The sequence below is a fragment of the Lepidochelys kempii genome, chromosome 3 (assembly GCF_965140265.1).
Source record: "Lepidochelys kempii isolate rLepKem1 chromosome 3, rLepKem1.hap2, whole genome shotgun sequence".
Classification (NCBI taxonomy): Eukaryota; Metazoa; Chordata; order Testudines; family Cheloniidae; genus Lepidochelys; species Lepidochelys kempii.
In genome coordinates, this window is record NC_133258.1 from 170,465,864 (window position 1) to 170,485,123 (window position 19,260).

The window sequence follows — 19,260 nt, forward strand, 5'->3', positions numbered from 1 at the left end:
GAGGAAGAGTGAGACCCCTCGGGGGTCTGGCACCATGAAGGGGTTCCTGCTAGAGACTTCTCCAAAGCCGAGTGTGTAGCCCATAATCGTGTGGATCTGTGATGTCTTGTAGCAAAGGGGAAGCTTATGCCAAGGCTCCCAGTTATCCTCTCTAAGGGTGCTTTGGGGGAATCATAGAAATAGTGTGTTTTGCTCAGTTTGTTTTTATTCAGGAATGGATGTACTGCTGTATTTCCTCTGGGAGTAGAGCAATAAAGAAACAGTAATAAGGAGCTTCTGCTCTTGACATAATGAGTCTTCCTTTTGTGAATGACATTGTATAATTATTAGTTCACTGTCGTGTGTGTGTGTGATTAACCAGATTACTGTCAGCTCTAAGTACTTTCTGGAATTATTACCTGCAATGGACATACAGTAAATTTGTTTGGTGGAGAATTTCTTATTAATATGTTATTGTGATTGTTAGTGTTCTTTTAAATGGAATAAATGGGTTCTAATCTATAGGTCATATCTTCTAAGGGACCTCTGCTCTATTTCCAAATTTGCATGCATGAAATTGTGTACCTGGACTTTTGTGGACCAACTTTTAGGTGCCTAGGATTTCACACATGCAAAAATAGTGGCTGTATTCATTGCGTTTGTACAATTTTGTTTGTATACCTACATCTGAATGTTTGCATGTGAAGAATCCTAGATGCCCTGTATTGAACACGAACACACACACATGGAGTTTTAGGCACATAGATTGGGAGATTGCGTCTTTACTATGCCAAAATCTTATAATATTTAAACACAGTACCACCAAATGGATACTTATTAAATTTCGCTTTTAAAAAAACAACCACCTTAGTTGGTTTCTTGACTGTCAGGCTGACTGTATCCAGCTGGATGTGTTAAGCAAAGGTTGCAGAAAATTAATTTATTTAGCTCACTTTTAAGAGATCAGTGATCTTAGAAGTTAGTAGACAGCTTACTAAAGTTCAGCTGCTTCCTTAATAACTTAAATTCCCAGTCAAGCAAGCAGGGATCAGATTGGGAAACTAAAATGTGGTGGTACTCTTCTGATCTCTGCCCATGTGAGACATTAGATTGAGATGCCATTCACAGTAGATTGTGCAGATGTAAAAAATATTGTTGTGCAGGTTTCTAAGCCCTGGCTTAATGGGGTTTGAATATACCCATGGGCTCTGATAGGCTTCATGGGCTTGGCTCCTTCTTGATTAGGGAAAATAAGTGGGGGCAGCTTTCAAATTCCCCCCCAATATCCTCCGAATCAGACACCACTTGCAGTAAATTGTGCAGATCTGTGATCTTCCCTCTCCTTTCTTACACGATCACTGAAATAATATTAAGGTCAGCATAGTTAACTGTCTTCACTGAGATGAAGGTGGTAGTTCACAGCTGTGAACTATTTTCCAGGCACTCTGTAGACTCTCAAAGGGTATGTCTGCATAGCAAAAGCTGTGCATAGGCTAGTCTACTCGAATGATCTTGAATCCAGATAGTGCTGGAAACAGTAGCAGTGAAGACTATGCAATGTGGGCTTCAGAGTGGGCTAGCCAGCAGTATGTGTACCCAGGGTCCAGGCTGGGATTTGGGTTCGTAGAACCTGTCTCTGCATTAATTACTCTTGATTCTCATTTTTGAGGTTTACTTCAACCATAACAGGTGGAGACTGACTTAGAGCTGAATTTCTGGAGAACAAAAATAATAGTTTCAGAGAGGTGCTGCTGCACAGCAGCTGAGTCTGAATCCTGCTGGCAAGTGATTCTGCATGTGGGATCCCTGCTCCGTTCAGAGCCATTTGCCAGACTGTGGCCTAAATCATTATATCATATATGTAGGGATGTGTGATTTTACTGTCTATTCTTGAGATTCAGCATTTATTAAGAAATGGCAAAACTAAACTGAGACTTCATCTATTATGACATAGTCAATTATTGGTGATTTGTATTTTCTACTGTTAGGGCTTGTCTGCATGAAAGATTTTTGTACCAATGTAGCAACACTGAGGTAGTAATTACACCCAATGCAGCCTCCTAATATAGTTGTGATTGTGATGGGGCCCCCAGGGTACAACCTAGACTGTGGGACCGTTGAGCCCTTTTCCCCACCAACCTGAGGTATCCCTCTCTCTCTCACACTGATGCCCTGTCAAGCCACAAACCTCTGGCAGGTACTGCACTTACACAGACATCCACAGGCAGGGACACACCCCACTGAGTTACATTAATGCTTTCCCCAGCCGCTCATGAATCAATAATAGGATCCAGCCAACTTCCCCCACCAGTCTTGCACCCCAGAACTGTACTGTCTTGCACTGGTCAGAAGCCTGGATAGAAGGTAGATTTTAAGTGGTTATAAGTAGGAGGCATGGAAATCAGAATTGGTTACTTTAGAAACAAAAATAAATTTGCAGTCTGAGTTCTACAAACTAGACAGGATTTGAATCAAGCAATGTTTCAACCTGACAAATGGTATGATCAGGTCACAGATCCTCAATACACAGGCTGGAACTTTCCAGTCCTGGACCACTCTCTCCCAGTTCAAAGTCTTTGTCCTCCAGCGTCCAGACTGTTTCCGGTGTTGAGTTGTGGGACAAGTGAGGCCAAAAATGGTGATGTCACTTCCTCGCTTTTATAGTTTCTTCCAGCTTGCTGGAAGGACTTTTTGCTGTGATGTGGGGGTCCGCCCCATTGGTCAAGCAGTCTCCATTGTCTACATGTTCTCTCTGGGGGCTTGGCTACACTTGTGAGTTAGTGCAATAAAGGAGCCCCAGGCGCACTAGCTCACTACCTGTCCACACTGGCAGGGCACGTAGAGCGCTCTGACTCTGTGGCTACAGCACTGCTGGTACTCCACCTCGGCGAGTGGAATAACGTTTGCTGCGCCCTTGCTGGAGCGCCGCGGCACCAGTGTGAATGAGGTGTTGCTTTATTGTGCCCTGCTCAGCCTCTGGAAACTTCCCATAATCCCCTTAAGTCAAGTGGCCACTCTTGTCATTGTCATTGTTTGGAATCGGCTGTAGGAATGTGGAAATGCCCTTTGAAAGCTCCGTTTCTGACACCCAGCTGCTTATCTGCCCCGAGACAAAGCAAACTATTAGTGTGGAATGCTGTGTGTGAGAGAGAGAGGTGCGGAGGGGGAGGTGGGTTTGCTGCTGTCTGAACTTACAAGACAACATGCTGACATGGTCTCAGCTCCCCCCAAACCCACTCTCTCTCCCCTCACATACACACAACACACTCCCTATCACACTCCACCCTACCCCCCCCCCCCATTTGAAAAGCATATTGCAGCCGCTTGCATGCTGGGATAGCTGCCCCTAATGCACTGCTCCCAATGCCACTGCAAGTGCCGCAAATGTGGCAATGCCAGTGCGCTTGAAGCTGTCGGTATGGACAGACTGCAGCGCTTTCCCTACTGCACTCTACAAAGGCTGGTTTAACTCAAATCACTCTACATCTGCAAGTGTAGCCATGCCCTGAGAAGTCCCCATTGTATACAGTTACTAGGATAGTGGATTCTTTCCTTGATGGGTGTTAATGAACCATTAACTGCTGTTTGGCTACTCCATTGTTGTATCTGAAAGGCTGGTTGTAGGTGTGTGATGGGGTCCCTGGGGTGTCACTGGGATTTTGGGACCACTGAGCCCTCTGTCCCACCAGCCGGGGGTATCCCTCCCTCTCAGTGATGCTGTGTCAAGCCACAAACCTTTGGCTGGTTCCATACTTACACAGACATCCACAGGCAGGGACACAGCCAACTAAGTTACAATGAATGCTTTCCCAGCCACTCACGAACTAACAATAGGTTTCAGCCAGTTCCCCCCAGATCGCCCGGTTTGATTATAAAAGGTCAGAGATAGTTACCAAAGAAAATAAAAGGTAAGTGCCCAGTCTAAATCTTAAATCTTATTACAGTAGGCAATATTTGGGTCAAGCAGTTTTTCTCACTCCACTGGATGTTGCAGGTAGGTTATAGTTCTTAATACACAGCTTCCCTGTTAGTCCTGGGACCAGTCTCTTCAGTTCAGGTCTTTGTCTTCCCAGTGTTCTTGTTGCTTCTGCATAGGTGGGGAAGGAGAAAGGCTAAGTGGTAATGTCACTTCCCCTCTTTTATAGTTTCTTCTATCTTGCTGGAAAGATCTATGCTCCTGACATGGGGGTCTGCCCGCATTGGTCAAGCAGCCTCCATTGTCTACATGCTCTCTCTGAGAAGTCTTTTGTTATGGTCTTTGGGAGTGTGGATTCCCTTTAATGGGCCATCAGCCCATCTGGCTACTCCATTGTTGTACCTGAAAGGCTGGTTGTGGGTGTTCCTGACCTCGCAACATATTTCAGTAATGAACACACAGCAAAATTTCATAACGTCGCATACAGTGATAGCACATACAATCCAACAGGATATTAATGTTCAACGGATCAAAACTTTTAAAATAATACCTCACAAGCCATGCTTTGTACAAAACATATCAATTATATGACAGTGGTGAATATGGGGGTTCCAGGGTACTGCTTTGAGGTACAGTGTCAGAGTAATACACTAGTGTAAAGGATGGCTTTCACTGTTTGAAAAAGTGAAGAAATTCCTAATGTTGACGGGAGGCTCTTTGTTGCCAAATACATCACAATTCTTATTCTAGCATAGTAAGAGCAGCTGTAGATTTATTTTGTGTACAATAACTTTGAAACGACGGTTAGGTCAATATGCCTTTGCAACTGTTTTTTCTTTCTTTCTTTTTAACAGCAGATATCTATAAAGTCACCATTCAGTACTTATACTGAATTTATTTCACTACAAGGGTACAGATGTTTTAATATGCTGATTATGAATTTGGAACTGAATGCTGTTGACTTTGAAGTCTTTACTTAATTGCTGTAACATAAATATGTAAAGCTCTTAATGCAAATAGAAAACATGAAACAAAACAATAGTTTTCTTTACACTGGAGAAAGAGTGAGAGAGAATCTCTCAAATCTGTAATGGACTCTTAATGGTTACCTAATGATTGGGTGACCATAGGCTGTAATCAAAACTTTATTACTTTTGATCTGACATGCTCACTTCTGGTGTTATTTAGTACAGGTACAATTTACAGTAAAACTTCATTATAATCTCATTCATCAAAGGTGACATTGAATCATTTTGAAATTACTATCATGTATTTCAGAATAATGGCTTCTGTTGATACTTTCCTATTAGATCCCTCATGTTGAATGCCAGAATACATGCATGATCCCCTATGAATAAAAAAAAAATCATAGATCAGAAGTGAAATGGTATAATATGTCTGTTTTCTTTTGTATGATGTCTCCATCAGCATTCTAAGCAAGCAAAACCCTTGTTCATTCAACAGAATAAGGAGTGAGGACTTATATACAAGAATATAGTAGTAAATGGCATTTATAAACAAGGGTCATAGACAGTAACAACATTTTATTGTATTTTCATGGATTACTTATGAACTTCCAAAACAGTCCGCCCCCAATAGAATACAACTTACTGAATTTATCCAGGCTTCTTATTTAAAGGGAAGCAGTCATTTTGAAATCTAGTTAGATAAATGAATTCAGAAAGTTTAAGTAGTTTAAATTACTGCACCTGCTCCTTAATACTCCTGCCAAGATTTGCCATTCTAAAATATTTTTACATTTCAAAATATACTTTTCTCTCCCCATTGCAAATGAATTAAAGCTAATTTTTAAGAGGATCTAAACATGAAGTGTTCAGTGGCATGGGAATTTCTCTTCAAAGAATAGAAAGTAGAGTAGTCAGGTAAATTTTACAAAAAGTGACATTTTTTTTTTTTAATGATAGAAGTCCACAGAGGATTAGACTATACGTGCTCTGGGAGTTTGCCATTTATGAAACTGCTTCCGAAATTTTATTACTTTTAATTTGATATGCATTCATTGAAAAAATAGCCTCTTTCTTAACACTGTATTTTAGAAAAGCTCATACCAAAGAAATCTGTGTTACTAGATAATATTATGTGCAAAACAAAATCATGAGTGTAGCATCAGACTTCTAAAATACTAATTTGATTTCTTTTCCACAGTATTTCACATTTTGATATAAAAAGCAAACCTACAGTAGATCACTGTAGAAGTATAAAAGTCATATTAGGATAGCTAGTACAATGAGAATGTGATGTTTTATATTCACAGCTGAATTAATAGTTTAAAAGGTTTTAATGATTTTTAGACTCTATTCTTTTCGGAATGCACAGACACAAATATAACTCTCACTAATACTAACAGGATTGATGTACATGCGTCAAGGAAAGAATACACTCCAGAGATTAATCCTGTAAACACATCTCAACAATGGGAAAACTTCTCTTTTAAATCCCACACAGCCGCAATAATAGCATGAAAAAATCCCTGAAAATACATGGAAGAGAGAACCATATTGACTGGATTTTTTTTGGCTTGAACTGCAGTTGTACAAATACAGTTTAATGTAGACAGAAAATTGATGATGGGTGACTATTCAGGTCTCCTGTTGTGAAATAAAATAACTATAGAGTATGCACATTCAAATACACATAATTTAATGGAGAATTAATATGATAGTCTGCCTTCTTCTGGATGAAGAGACATAGTAGCTAATTTGCTTTCCTTATCAGTGGAATGGGTTAAAAACTTCAGCAGTTTCAGGATTTATGTAAAGAACCCTTACAAGTTTTCTGATGGGCTTTCTCATATCCAAGGCACCTGTAGCATTTCTTGTCCCAAATTTCCTATTTATGCATGGCTTCTGTTTTCTTGGAGTACACTTCTGTGATTATGACTTAGGACTCTAAATGAGAGGAGAGTTTTGTGGTGGTAATTCCAGACATTGCTTTTATCAAACAATATATGAAGCAATTAGGGTTGCAAACTTTCTCATTGCAGAAAACCGAACGCCCCTGCCCCACCACTTCTATGAGGCCCCGCCCCCACTCACTCCATCCCCCCTCCCTCTGGTTGCTCGCTGTCCCCTATCCTAGCTCACTCGCTCATTTTCACAGGGCTGGGGAAGGGATTGGGGTATGTTAGGGTGTGAGGGGTCTGTCTTCAAGTGTGAGCTCTGGTGTGGGGCCGGGGATGAGGGTTTTCAGGTGCATGAAGGGGTTTCGGGCTGGTTTGTGGGGCCGAGGGGTTCAGGGTGTGGGAGGGGGCTATGCGCTGGGGCAGGGGGTTGGGGTGTGGAAGGGGTGAGGGCTCTGGATGGGGGTATGGGCTCTGGGTCGGGCCGAGCGGTTTGGAATGTGGGAGAGGACTCCGGGCTGAGGCAGGGGGTTTGGGATGTGGGCTCCAGGCAGTGCTGACTTCATGCAGCTCCTGGGAAGCAGCCATGTGTCCCTCCAGCTCCTAGGTGGATTGCAGCCAGGGGGCTCAGTCCGCTGCCCCTCCCCACAGGCCAATGGGAGCTGCGGAGCTGGTGCTTGGGGCGGTGCCTGTGGGCAGGGGCAATGTGCGAAGCCTCCCTGGCTGTCCCTCCACCTAGGAATTGGACCTGCCAGCCACTTCCTGGGAGCCGCTTGGAGCCAGGCAGGGAGTCTGTCAGCTCCACTGCACCACCAACCGGACTTTTAACAGCCCGGTCAGCAGTGCTGACCGGAGCCACCAGCATCCCTTTTTGATTGAGCGTTTCAGTCGAAAACTGGACACCTGGCAACCCTATATTAATCTAAGTCTGCGGCTTAGTGAACTCTTTTCCCTCTCCCCTTTCTGGTTTTCAGTTTATCAACATCCTAATGCAGCTTTTATTTTATAACAAGTATAAGTTCATTTGGATTATGTGGTCACCATTTTCAAAACACAGATATGGTGCTTTGCTGAGACTTATCTGAGTTTGTTCAAGAAACAAACGACCCCCAGAAAGCTTCAGCCAGGCTTTGCATTTTGATGTGCTGAACAGACACATTTCCCTATCTCCTCTGGCACTGCCCCAAGAAAATATCCTCTTCTTGAAGTGACTGGAGCTTTGTTGACACTAGAGAGGATAAATCCTCCATATCCAGGCAGTAAAATAATGGATCATATGCCATTCTGAGGGGGAAAAAATGTTTGTACATGTCTCTTTTTCTCTTTCTGCCAACAGATTTTGAAAGGCTGTTTCCTTGCCTATTGATATGATTAGTTAGAAAACCAACTTAGGTTTGCCTAAATTTCTCTGTTTTAATCATTAGCACAGTGAATGGAAATGCCAGTGTAGACTCTGTTAGTAGACTATGGAATCATACTGAAAAATTGAATTTTAGGTGCTCTCAGTTCTTAAAACTCTGCATACTTAAATTTTTATATTTGTTTGTCAAGAGTTTGGAACTATGAATCCTGTCCCTAAGCCGGGGTGGGCAAACTACAGCCCGTGGGCCGGATCCAGCCCATCAGGGCTTTGGATCCAGCCCGTGGGATTGCGGGGGCCTGCGGCACCACAGGGGGCGCCACTCTGAGATGTGGCTGGCACCAATCCCTGGGGCCCAGGGTGGTGGTGGCGGCAGAAGGGCTCTGCTCTAGAATGGCCTTTCATAGATAGATGCCTATCGCAACAGGAAAGACTATTCTTTAACAAGCTTTTATATCTAGTAGAGCTGTGTGGAAAATGTTTATCACGTTTGTTTTTTGCTGGTTCCACTTTCTGGTATTTTACAGGGTGTGTTTTGTTTTGTTTTGTTTACTATTTTTTGCAGTACAAAAAGTAATTTTCACACTAGAAATAGCATTTCCTGACTACAAGTAACGTTTATAGCTAGTGGAAAAATAGGCAAGATCTCAGTTCAAAAAGAAAGTTGGGGAAGAGCAATGCGATACCTCCTGGAGAAGTTTTTATGTGTTTGTGTATTTTCTTTGGGTAAAAATCTCTTGTGGTTAAATATCTGGCAGAATAAACATTATTTTCAGAATTTATCATTTTTTCTGTGGTTTACCCAACAAATGGGGTTCTGGTCCAGGACTATAGTAATTTAATGTCTAAATCTGCAAATGCTTGTACAGTTTACGCATATGGTTAGTCCGCTTGCAGTCAAGTCCATATATGTAACGTTAAGCACGTGTGTGTGTGTGGTGTGTGTGTGTGTGTGTGTGTGTGTATTTGCAGGATCTGGGCCTCATTAAGTATCAAATGAAATATAGACGGATACTAATAGAGAAGCTATGTTGTCTAGTGATTAGAAGGTGGAGTGGAAAGGCCACAGATTCCCACTGAAATGTCGACATATCTTGTGAGCTCTAAACCAATCCTCTAATTAAAGACTGGATGCCTTAAGGTATGGGTTAGAGAGAATAAAATCTCACACAGAACCCTACTCTCCTCCATCATCCAACCATAGGTGGGACACACCACTCTGCCCTGTTTACCTTTCCTAAATTGGTTAGAGACACAGAAGTCCAGATACAAGCTGCAGATCAGCCTTTTCTGTATCTTCCTGGAACATACTGGTAACAGCCTCCTACTCACAACTATCAGATGGAAGCCTCTGGTATCTGGTGTGGCAAGAGGTTGGGTGCAGGTTATATCACTGTACAACAATATACTATATTGCCGTACTTTGAATAATCAACAAAGTGCTTAATTTATTTTGTGTGGCAGCTACCAGTATTCTCCTGTCAGAAAGGAGGGGATAATGGGCATAATTTTTTACTATTTTTGGAACTTAGACTTTTTTTTAGGGCTGTCAAGCAATTAAAAATATTTATTGCGATTAATCACGCTGTTAAACAATAATTGAATACCATTTATTTAAATATTTTTGGATGTTTTCTACATATATTTTTCAATTACAACACAGAATACAAAGTGTACAGTGCTCACATTATATTTTTATTACAAATATTTGCACTGTAAAAAACAGAATAAATAGCATTTTTCAATTCATCTAATACAAGTACTGTAGTGCAATCAGCTTTCATGATGAAGAGAACTTTAAAAAGTACAAAAAAAACTGCATTCAAAAATAAAACGTAAAACTTCAGAGCCTGCAAGTCCACTCAGTCCTACTTCTTGTTCAGCCAATTGCTAAGACAAACAAGTTTGTTTACATTTGCAGGAGATAATGTTGCCCGTTTCAGGTGACACTGTAAACAAAGTGAGAACAGGCGTTTGCATGGCACTGTTATATCTTGCAATGCCGGCTATTTATGTGCCAGATGCGCTAAAGATTCATATGTCCCTTCATGCTTCAATCACCATTCCAGAAGACATGCGTCCATGCTGATGACGGGTTCTGCTCGATAATGATCCAAAGCTGAGCGGACAGACGCATGTTCCTTTTCATCATTTGAGTCAGATGCCACCAGCAGAAGGTTGTTTTTCTTTTTGGTGGTTCAGGTTCTCTAGTTTCCGCATTGGAGTGTTTCTCTTTTAAGACTTCTGAAAGCATGCTCTACATCTCATCCCTCTCAGATTTTTGGAAGGTACTTCAGATTCTTAAACCTTGGGTCGAGTGCTGTAGCTATCTTTAGAAATCTCACATTGGTACCTTCTTTGCATTTTGTCAAATCTGCAGTGAAAGTGTTCTTAAAACGAACAACATGTGCTGGGTCATCATCTGAGACTGCTATAACATGAAATACGTAGTAGAATGTGAGCAAAACAGAGCAGAAGACATACAATTCTCCCCCAGGGAATTGAGTCACAAATTTAACTAACACATTATTTTTTTTAATGAGCATCATCAGCATGGAAGCATATCCTCTGGAATGGTGGCCGAAGCATGAAGGGACATATGAATGTTTGGCATATGTGGCACATAAATACCTTGCAATGCCGGCTATAAAAGTACCATGTGAATGCCTGTTCTCACTTACAGGTGACATTGTAAATAAGAAGTGGGCAGCATTATCTCCCTTAAATGTAAACAAACTTGTTTGTCTTGGCGATTGGCTGAACAAGAAGTAGGCCTGAGTGGATTTGTAGGTTTTAAAGTTTTACATTGTTTTGTTTTTGAGTGCAGATATGTAACAAAAACCCAAAACCTCTATCTTTGTAAGTTGCACTTTCATGATAAAGAACTTGCACTACAGTACTTCTAGGAGGTAAATCGAAAAATACTTTTGTTTGCACTTTTTATAGTGCAAATATTTATAATAAAAATAATACAAAGTGAGCACTATACACTTTGTATTCTGTGTTTTAACTGAAATCAATATATTCGAAAATGTAGAAAAGCATCCAAAAATATTTAATAAATTTCCATTGATATTCTATTGTTTAACAGTGCGATTAAAACTGCAATTAATTGCAATTAATTTTTGAGTTAATCACGATTAATCGATAACTCTAATTTTTTTAAATTATGATGTACTAATTTTGTGATCAACAAATATCTGTTTTATCATTAAATCTGAGTTCCTGACTTCTAAGCTTTTTTAATAACTACTGTACACTATTTAAGTAGTGTTTTTAAATTAAAATGTATGGTACTTATAACCTGCTCCAAATATTCTAGGCACTTTGTACACACGTAACAAGACATTTCCCTTCCAGAGAGTTTACAATCTGAATAGAAAGACTTCCGATCAAAAGTTGCAACACATCAGTTCAGCTCCTTGTACCCCACCTTTGACCCACTAATGTGTGCTCAACATTGTTTCCACAATTCCATTAGACCTTTATTTACTCAATCAACAGACTTTGTACTGCCATATAAATAGTTTCAAATGGTGAAAAATGGAAAAATCAAATATATGTACCACTGTATCTGTAACTAGTTTACAAGACTACTCAGAATATATTCTTTTTCCTTTAGGGGAAATAAAAGTATCATAGTAAATTTTTTTTTTTTCAGAAGTAGCATTCATTTTTATTTGAAACTCCTCCTCCCTCCTTTCCTCTCCACCCCCCCCCCCCCCCCCGGTTTTCTAAACTGGAATAATTTTTCACCAAATATTTTTGCTACAGTGTTATGATAAACATGAGAAAGTCAATTGTAATTGACATTGTAACTGTCACTTTAACACCATTTAGTAGGACGAAAGCACGTGCAGATAATTTAAAAAAAAAATCCGTATATTACTTGTGAATCAATATGGCTTACTGGTTTTTAATGGTTATTAAAGGTAACTTCCTGAAGTTTCTGAAGGTTCTTTAAAAACAATGGGTCTTCTAAAAAAAATAAAGTCAGAGAAGCTATGATATGAGGGAGTAAATCCTCATTTAAACAAAAATAACTAATGTTGTAAGAACAGTGGTGAAAATTTGTGAAAGGTATATTTAAGTCTGCAATATCTAAAACAGATCTATAGTATAAATGAACTTTACTTTAGATTTTCAGTGCTATCTGATAGTAGTATGTATGTAACCCACACAATGATGAGTTGTGTTAGAATATTTTTGGTCATTCTGAACAAACTATACGATACATGTGACCTAAACTGGCATAAGCAGAGAGGGCTAGGTTGTGGAGCCCTTACTCATGTGAGTAAATGCTCACCAATGTGAGTTGTCTCACTGATTTTTGAATAATCTAGCCCAGAGTTGGTTAAGCAACTTAACTATACTGCAAAGGGTTAACTATCACGACCAATTCGGTTCAATACAGCACCTGGCAACAATCCTCATATACGCTAGGCAAATTGACTAGCTGCTCACCTGAGAGAGCTTCGAATCTGCAATGTGAACAATATTGCTCATATATTTAAAATTTCCTTCTTTGTATTTGTTTTGATGGTAAACAAAGCAATACAGTGTAGTTATTTACCTTTAGTATCCTAGCTGCAAACGCAAACTTGATGTCATTGGTGCTGCCCTTGCTAAACTGAAAAGAAATCCATGCACAGTTGTCTTTTCTTTGATCTTTGCAGTTAATTCGTTATTACTTAGTCACAGTATTTTTATATTCTTTTAGCTGTAGGTTCTGTGTCACGTTGGTCACACATGAAGCATGTTTTTATAAATTAAGGCTTAGTTTAGAATAAAGAGGTATGCGAGAAAGGAGAGCATTTAACAATTATTGAATGTAAAGTTTATTCCTTTGGTCTGGTCTAAACATGAAGTTGCACATGTTTAACTAAACCAGTTTAGTTAAATTGATGCAACTTCATGTGTAGATGCTGTTGTATTGGTTTAAACCTTGCTTGGGGATGGTTGTTATAGTAATGTTATGTTATAAGTTGTAATTTCATGTATCTATTTATGAGGCTGAAAATGTGTCCTCATGGCTTAAAACAAGCCCAGGCAAAACTCTCCAGGAACACAGGGGCAGTTCACACCTCATCGGGGCATGTGACAGCCCAGTGTCACAGAAACAAAGGACACTGGCCTAGGCAGCAACAAAGGATCTGTTGGACTCTCGAGTGAGTGACACCCCTTTCCCTTGGTCAGTTAGGGACTACAATGAGGTAATGCTCACCTGACCCTGAAGGGGGGGGCAAAGCCAAGAGGGAAGAAAGAACATGATAAAAGGGAGAGACTTTGCCATGCTCTTCGTCTCTCTCACCTCCATCTACAGACCACCAAGTGACTGAAGTGCTGATCAAAGGGGAGAGCCTGGCTGAAGGACAACCAGCCAGCCTGTGGTGAGAAGCATCTAAGTTTGTAAGGGCTCTGAAAATGTTAAGATCAGCTTTTATTTTGCTTTTATTTCATTTCACTTCACCAAATCTGCCTTCTGGTGCTTTGACTTATAATCACGTAAAATCTATTTTTTGTAGTTAATATTTGTTTATTCTATCTGAAGCAGTGCGTTTGGTTTGAAGCAAGTCAGAGACTCCCCTTGGGATAACAAGCCCAGTACATATCCGTTTCTTTGTTAAATTGATGAACTCTCATAAGCTTGCAGCATCCAGCTGGCATAACTGGACACTGCAAGATGGAGGTTCCTAGGGTTGTTTCTGGATCGGGAGATGTCATAAACATACAGCTAAGTGTAGCCTAGAATTCCTTCTTACCTGTAGGGGGTTAAGAAGCTCAAATAACTGGGTTAGCACCTGACCGACAGGACCAATGGGGAAAGAAGATACTTTCAAATCTTGGGCGGGAGGGGGGGAGGTTTTGTTTGTGCTCTTTGTTTTGTGTGGAGACTCTCTCTTTGGACTGAGAGGGGCCAGACAGAAATCCATCTTCTCCAACCCATCCTAATCCAAGTCTCCAATATTGCAACCAGTATAGGTAAGCCAGGCAAGACGGGTTAGTTTATCTTTTGTTATGCTTGTGAATTTTCCCTGTGCTAAGTAGGAGGTTTATCCCTGGCTTTTGTAATTTTTGTTTTTTCTAGAGGGAAATCTTCTGTTTTGAATCTGATTGTCCTGTAAAATTACCTTCCATCCTGATTTTTACAAAGGTGCTTCTTTTACTTATTTTTTTCTTTATAATAAAGTTCTGTTTTTTAAGAATCTGATTGGGTTTTTAGTGTCCTACAAACCCAAGGGTCTGGTTTGTGCTCAGCTAGTTTATTTTTCAAGCCTCCCCAGGAAAGGGGGTGTAGGCTTGGGGGGATATTTTGTGGGAATAGGAACTCCAGGTGGTCCTTTCCCTGATACTTTGTCTAAATCACTTGGTGGTGGCAGCATACCTCAGTCCAAGGACAAATAGAGATTTGTGCCTTGGGGAAGTTTTTAACTTAAGCTGGTAGAAATAAGCTTAGGAGGCCTTTCATGCAGGTCCCTATGTCTGCACCCTAGAATTCAGAGTGGGGAGGGAACCCTGACAGGAGATATTGGCTAATGTCATTTGGTTGTACAATCTAAGCAGCTCAAATGCTAGAGGCTGTTCATGAACAGCCCAGGAGTGGGGGTTCTCACAGCAGAGCAGGGTAAGGCTGGCTCCCAGAGTCAAGGATTGGAATGACCTAGCAGATCACCGGTCCAGATAACATTGCAGGGGAATGTCACACACACACACACCTATAGTTTTCAGAGTAACAGCCGTGTTAGTCTGTATTCGCAAAAAGAAAAGGAGTACTTGTGGCACCTTAGAGACTAACCAATTTATTTGAGCATAAGCTTTCGTGAGCTACAGCTCACTTCATGTAGCTCACGAAAGCTTATGCTCAAATAAATTGGTTAGTCTCTAAGGTTTCACAAGTACTCCTTTTCTTTTTACACCTATAGTTGGATTTATATTTGTGTAGTTAAGGTTTTACATTTGAATGTGATTTAGAGGAATTGGGTAGTGTGCTTTTGTAGTTAATTATATGGTTGAAGTGCAAGGGAGTTGTGGGAAAGAGGAGTCTGGGCTTGTCTAAACACACAAGTTATACTGGTTTATCTTAAATTAGTTTAGTAAAAGTGGTGCAACTTTTTTTGTGAAAACTCATCGAATTTAAAACTAGTTTTATCAGTTATTCTTGTGCCTGCAAATTCACTGTGGCAAGATAAACTGATATAAAAGTGTCCATATGCAAACTTGCACTGGTTTAAATTTGTATAAAATCACACTTTTAATCCTGTACACCTTCGTGTGTAGTCATCCAGGTCAAAGAAAGCAATAATATGGGTAATATGATGTTATGGCATGTAAATGAAGATTCCCTTAACTGATGATCATGTTGATGAGAAATAAATTAGATCAACCTCAACTCTAAGTTAGGCAATTTTTTGTCTGGGAATATACTGTATGTTAAGGCATTGAAATTAACCCTATATGTACTGTACCCTTATAAATGCTGTATGCTATATTTATGCAATATGGCCAAGTTGTGGTGGTTGTGGGATTCACAACTATGGGTGTCCATAGTTCTGTGCCTGTAAAATCTCAAGAAAAACATTGTAGTACCATTTCTTTTCTATTTATAACTACTAGTTGGTCATGATTTTGTTGATTGATTGTGTTGCCTTTGTTTTGCTACTTATATTTTACCACTTTGACCCATGATTCAATAAAGCTTTATTGAAGTAATTACTTGCTCCCATCTGCATTCTGCTAATATAGTCTTTTTTGGGGGGAAGGATGGGTATAATGAAATTGGACTTCGCAAAAGCTTTTAGTCCCTGGATAACTTCTTTAAATTATGCGTTCAGACTGGCTGGTAAACTTAAACAGAGAATTTTAATTTCTCTGCTGTTTTTCAGACTGTGGATGAAATAAAAATACCCAAAGAATGCCAAGTGCTTGGACTTGTAAACAGAAGAAACTCTAAATAAATAAATAGAATTGTTGACTTTTTTTTTTTTTTTATATTTGAAGAGGAAAAGACTGTTTGGAACTTCATTGTATATTTTGCTCTTAGGATTTGTTAGCCGAAACAAATATCGCTTCTAACAATGATTCACCTTCACTGTAGTTGTCAAACTCATTGTGTGTTTGAAAGGTTAACCTTTGACACTTTTTCCCATTGTTGTTTTTCATCTTTAATTACTAACTTCATAAAGAAGATTATAATAAAATTTTGCATCTGAAGTAACTCAAGTTTCCCTGATATGCCTATCGGGAATCAGAGAAGAAGTTAGTATTATGAGGAGCCCTTGATCGCCATGTAACAAATGTAACCGTGTGTAACAGACATGAAGATTTCTATAACAATTTTAAAATATCATTTGAATAGTGCAGTGTCTCCTGTACAATAGGTAAACTTTTGCTTTTTCTCTCTTGATTGTTAAAAGAAAAATGTGTCAATCCTTCATTCCCTTTCCTCTTTAATTGTTTTTCAGTAGCATAGAAATCTCTACAAATGTAAACTTTTAAGCTGACTTGACCACTGGTACATTGTCTGAACAGTAAGATTCTACACAAATTAAATGGAGGAAGTAATTGCCATAGTAGTACTGTGGCAACAGCTCAGTATCAAGGTACCTCATGTGCGCTCAGTGGCAGCTTGGCTCTGTTATATTAGCTAGACCCCGTGAAAGGGTTATCGTCTTTAATGTTGGCGTATGTGGCATTGTGTGTGTTGGAGTGTCAGTGTCAGAACTGAGACACCTGCAGGCTCAGGTTCTTCAGGAGAAATTTGCTTTTAATTACTTTTGTCATATGTAACTAGGGGTGGGTGGTTTTACCTTTTCTGGTGAGGTCACAGAGATGTGTGGGGGTGGTGGCTGTAGGGAATGAGCTTCTTTTCTCTCACTTCCCTGCATATGCAGCCCACCCAATAGGGCAGACAGACGGATAGGTAGGGGAACTGGGATTCGATGGAGCTGGAATCACTTAAGGGAGTATTCTCCCCTGCCACTATGAGAAGAGCCACTAGGGAGCCAGAAGGGGATGAGGAGCAGATGCAGTAGGATAGCAATCTTGAATTTGGAGAGAATCATGATTCTACCATGAGAGAACATGCAGGCTTAAGAGTTTAGCATCCGTACTACATGGGTTGTTTGTAAAATATCCATGCTGCTTAGAAGAATAGATAAGATGGCCTCAGTATTTCCTTTAATTAACTACAGGGAACACGTGAGGAACCCTGCCAATACAGAGGCAGTGTTTGCTGAGTATTCTCAGGCAAGTTTTATAGCAGTAACTCAGGATTAGAGCGCTGCTTTGTATGATTTTTAATCCCACTACTGTCCTGCCCTGCAATACATACTCCCACTCCCGCCAGTGGGATTTACCACGTGCCAAGCTGGTTCCAAAGTATTTTAGATTTATATAGGTTCAAAATATGGAGTAAACTGATAAAATACTTCATAAAGGCCTCTGCTTTTAAAGATTAAGTAAAAGGGCACACATCTTATAAAAGTCTTTAATCTTTTAAAGTGTTATATCAGTACTTATTATTGTTTTAATAAAACAAATTATTTTTATATTTAAAATTTATGCCCCTTTTTTCTTCTGTTCTGTTAAAACAGGGGTTGGCAATCTTTGGCACATGGCCCATCAGGGTAATCCCCTGTTGGGCCATGAGATATTTTAAGTTGACAGTCCACAGGCACGGCCCCCCGCAGCTCCCAGTGGCAGCAGTTCACTGTTTCCAGCCAATTGGAGCTGCGGGAAGCAGCGGCCAGCATGCCCCGGAGACCCACCACTTCCTGCAGCTCCCATTGGCCAGGAATGGCAAACTACAGCCACTGGTAGCTACATGGGTCTCTGCCTGCGGATGGTCAACATCAGCAAAATGTCTCGCGGTCCAACAGCGGATTACCCTGAATTGGCCATGGGCCAAAGATTGCCAACCCCTGTATTCGAGGGATACTGTCAACTTTTAAAACAGTGTCATCTGAAAATATTGTTAGATTATTATAACTGAAGTCAATTAGGGGTTTTAATTTTTTTTTCTCTGTGCAGTTTGTTTACATTGTGCATTAGGCAGTTTCGCTATTTTGTTGACTGCATGCTCCTCCCCAGGCCCTGCTATGGTTTTACCAGTAACAGTAGCAGCAGAGCTGAAGCTGAACAGTAGCGACCGTGGGCAGCTGTGTGCATAATGAAGAAAAGAAGGGGAAAGGAGGTGAAAGAGGAATGGTAGTGTTCCCCTTGTGACCATCTGAAAAACTCCTATGCACAAATAGAGGAACAGAAAACATCATTTTTAAAGGAATTAAATAACACACATAATATTTAAAAGCATTCATCCCTAGTTATTAGAATGCATAAAATGGCAACCTGTTTTACAATAATTGATGAATAATTTTCTGTAGAATGTCCAAGCAGGTTGCCTAGAGGGTTTAAAAAAAAGTGAACGTCCACAACTGTATTCCATAGCAAAGCTAATTTCATCCTGTCTTCTATCCTTGTGCAGAAGAAGTTGAAGAAGAGTCTGAAACAACAAATGAGGCTGATTTGACTGATAAACAGAAACATCAGTTGAAACACAGAGAGCTCTTTCTTTCTCGCCAGTATGAGTCCCTTCCTGCAACACATATCCGGTAAGAAACTTTAAGAAAGCTTATTTTTTTGTGTGGTTGCAACAGGTTGCCCACTCTACTCCACTCAGCTCAGCCACAGCCACTTTGGAGCTGGAGACTTATATGTAGGGTAACCAGATGTCCTGATTTTATAGGGAGAGTCCCAATATTTGGGGCTTTGTCTTATATAGTCGCCTATTACCCCCCACCCCCGTCCCGATTTTCCACACTTGCTGTCTGGCCATCCTACTTATATGGCTGGGATTATAACCCTGAGCTGTTTGAGAGGACACCGACATTTCAAAAGAAATTTCCTCCAACCTGTTTGTTACTAAACCTAAAAGACACAGTAGCTGGATTTGGCTAAATGTTGCAAGAGCATTTTTGCCATCATATCCTTAAAGATCTTTTATATTTAAACAACCTTAAAACTTGGGGGGGGGGGTGTTAATTTAACATGTTATCATGTTTCTACTCATACCCCCTTTCATTTTTAAATTACTCTGATACTACTGAGTAAAGCAGAAAAGAGTTGTAGATGGAAAATGCTATTAGC

The 19,260-nt window shown here is 40.2% G+C and overlaps 1 protein-coding gene across 5 annotated transcripts in view; it reads left to right on the forward strand.

Annotated features, from left to right (window-relative positions):
- The window catches only part of MTA3 (metastasis associated 1 family member 3), a 196,517-nt gene that overhangs the window by 17,228 nt on the left and 160,029 nt on the right, over positions 1-19,260 (forward strand). For all 5 annotated transcript variants that reach the window (XR_012158255.1, XM_073339057.1, XM_073339058.1 and 2 more), the window contains exon 4: positions 18,599-18,725. Coding sequence is in view for 4 of the 5 variants with exons in the window: in XM_073339057.1 (XP_073195158.1) it covers positions 18,599-18,725 (127 nt within the window). In the remaining variant the exon portion in view is untranslated. The remainder of the gene's footprint in view (positions 1-18,598; positions 18,726-19,260) is intronic.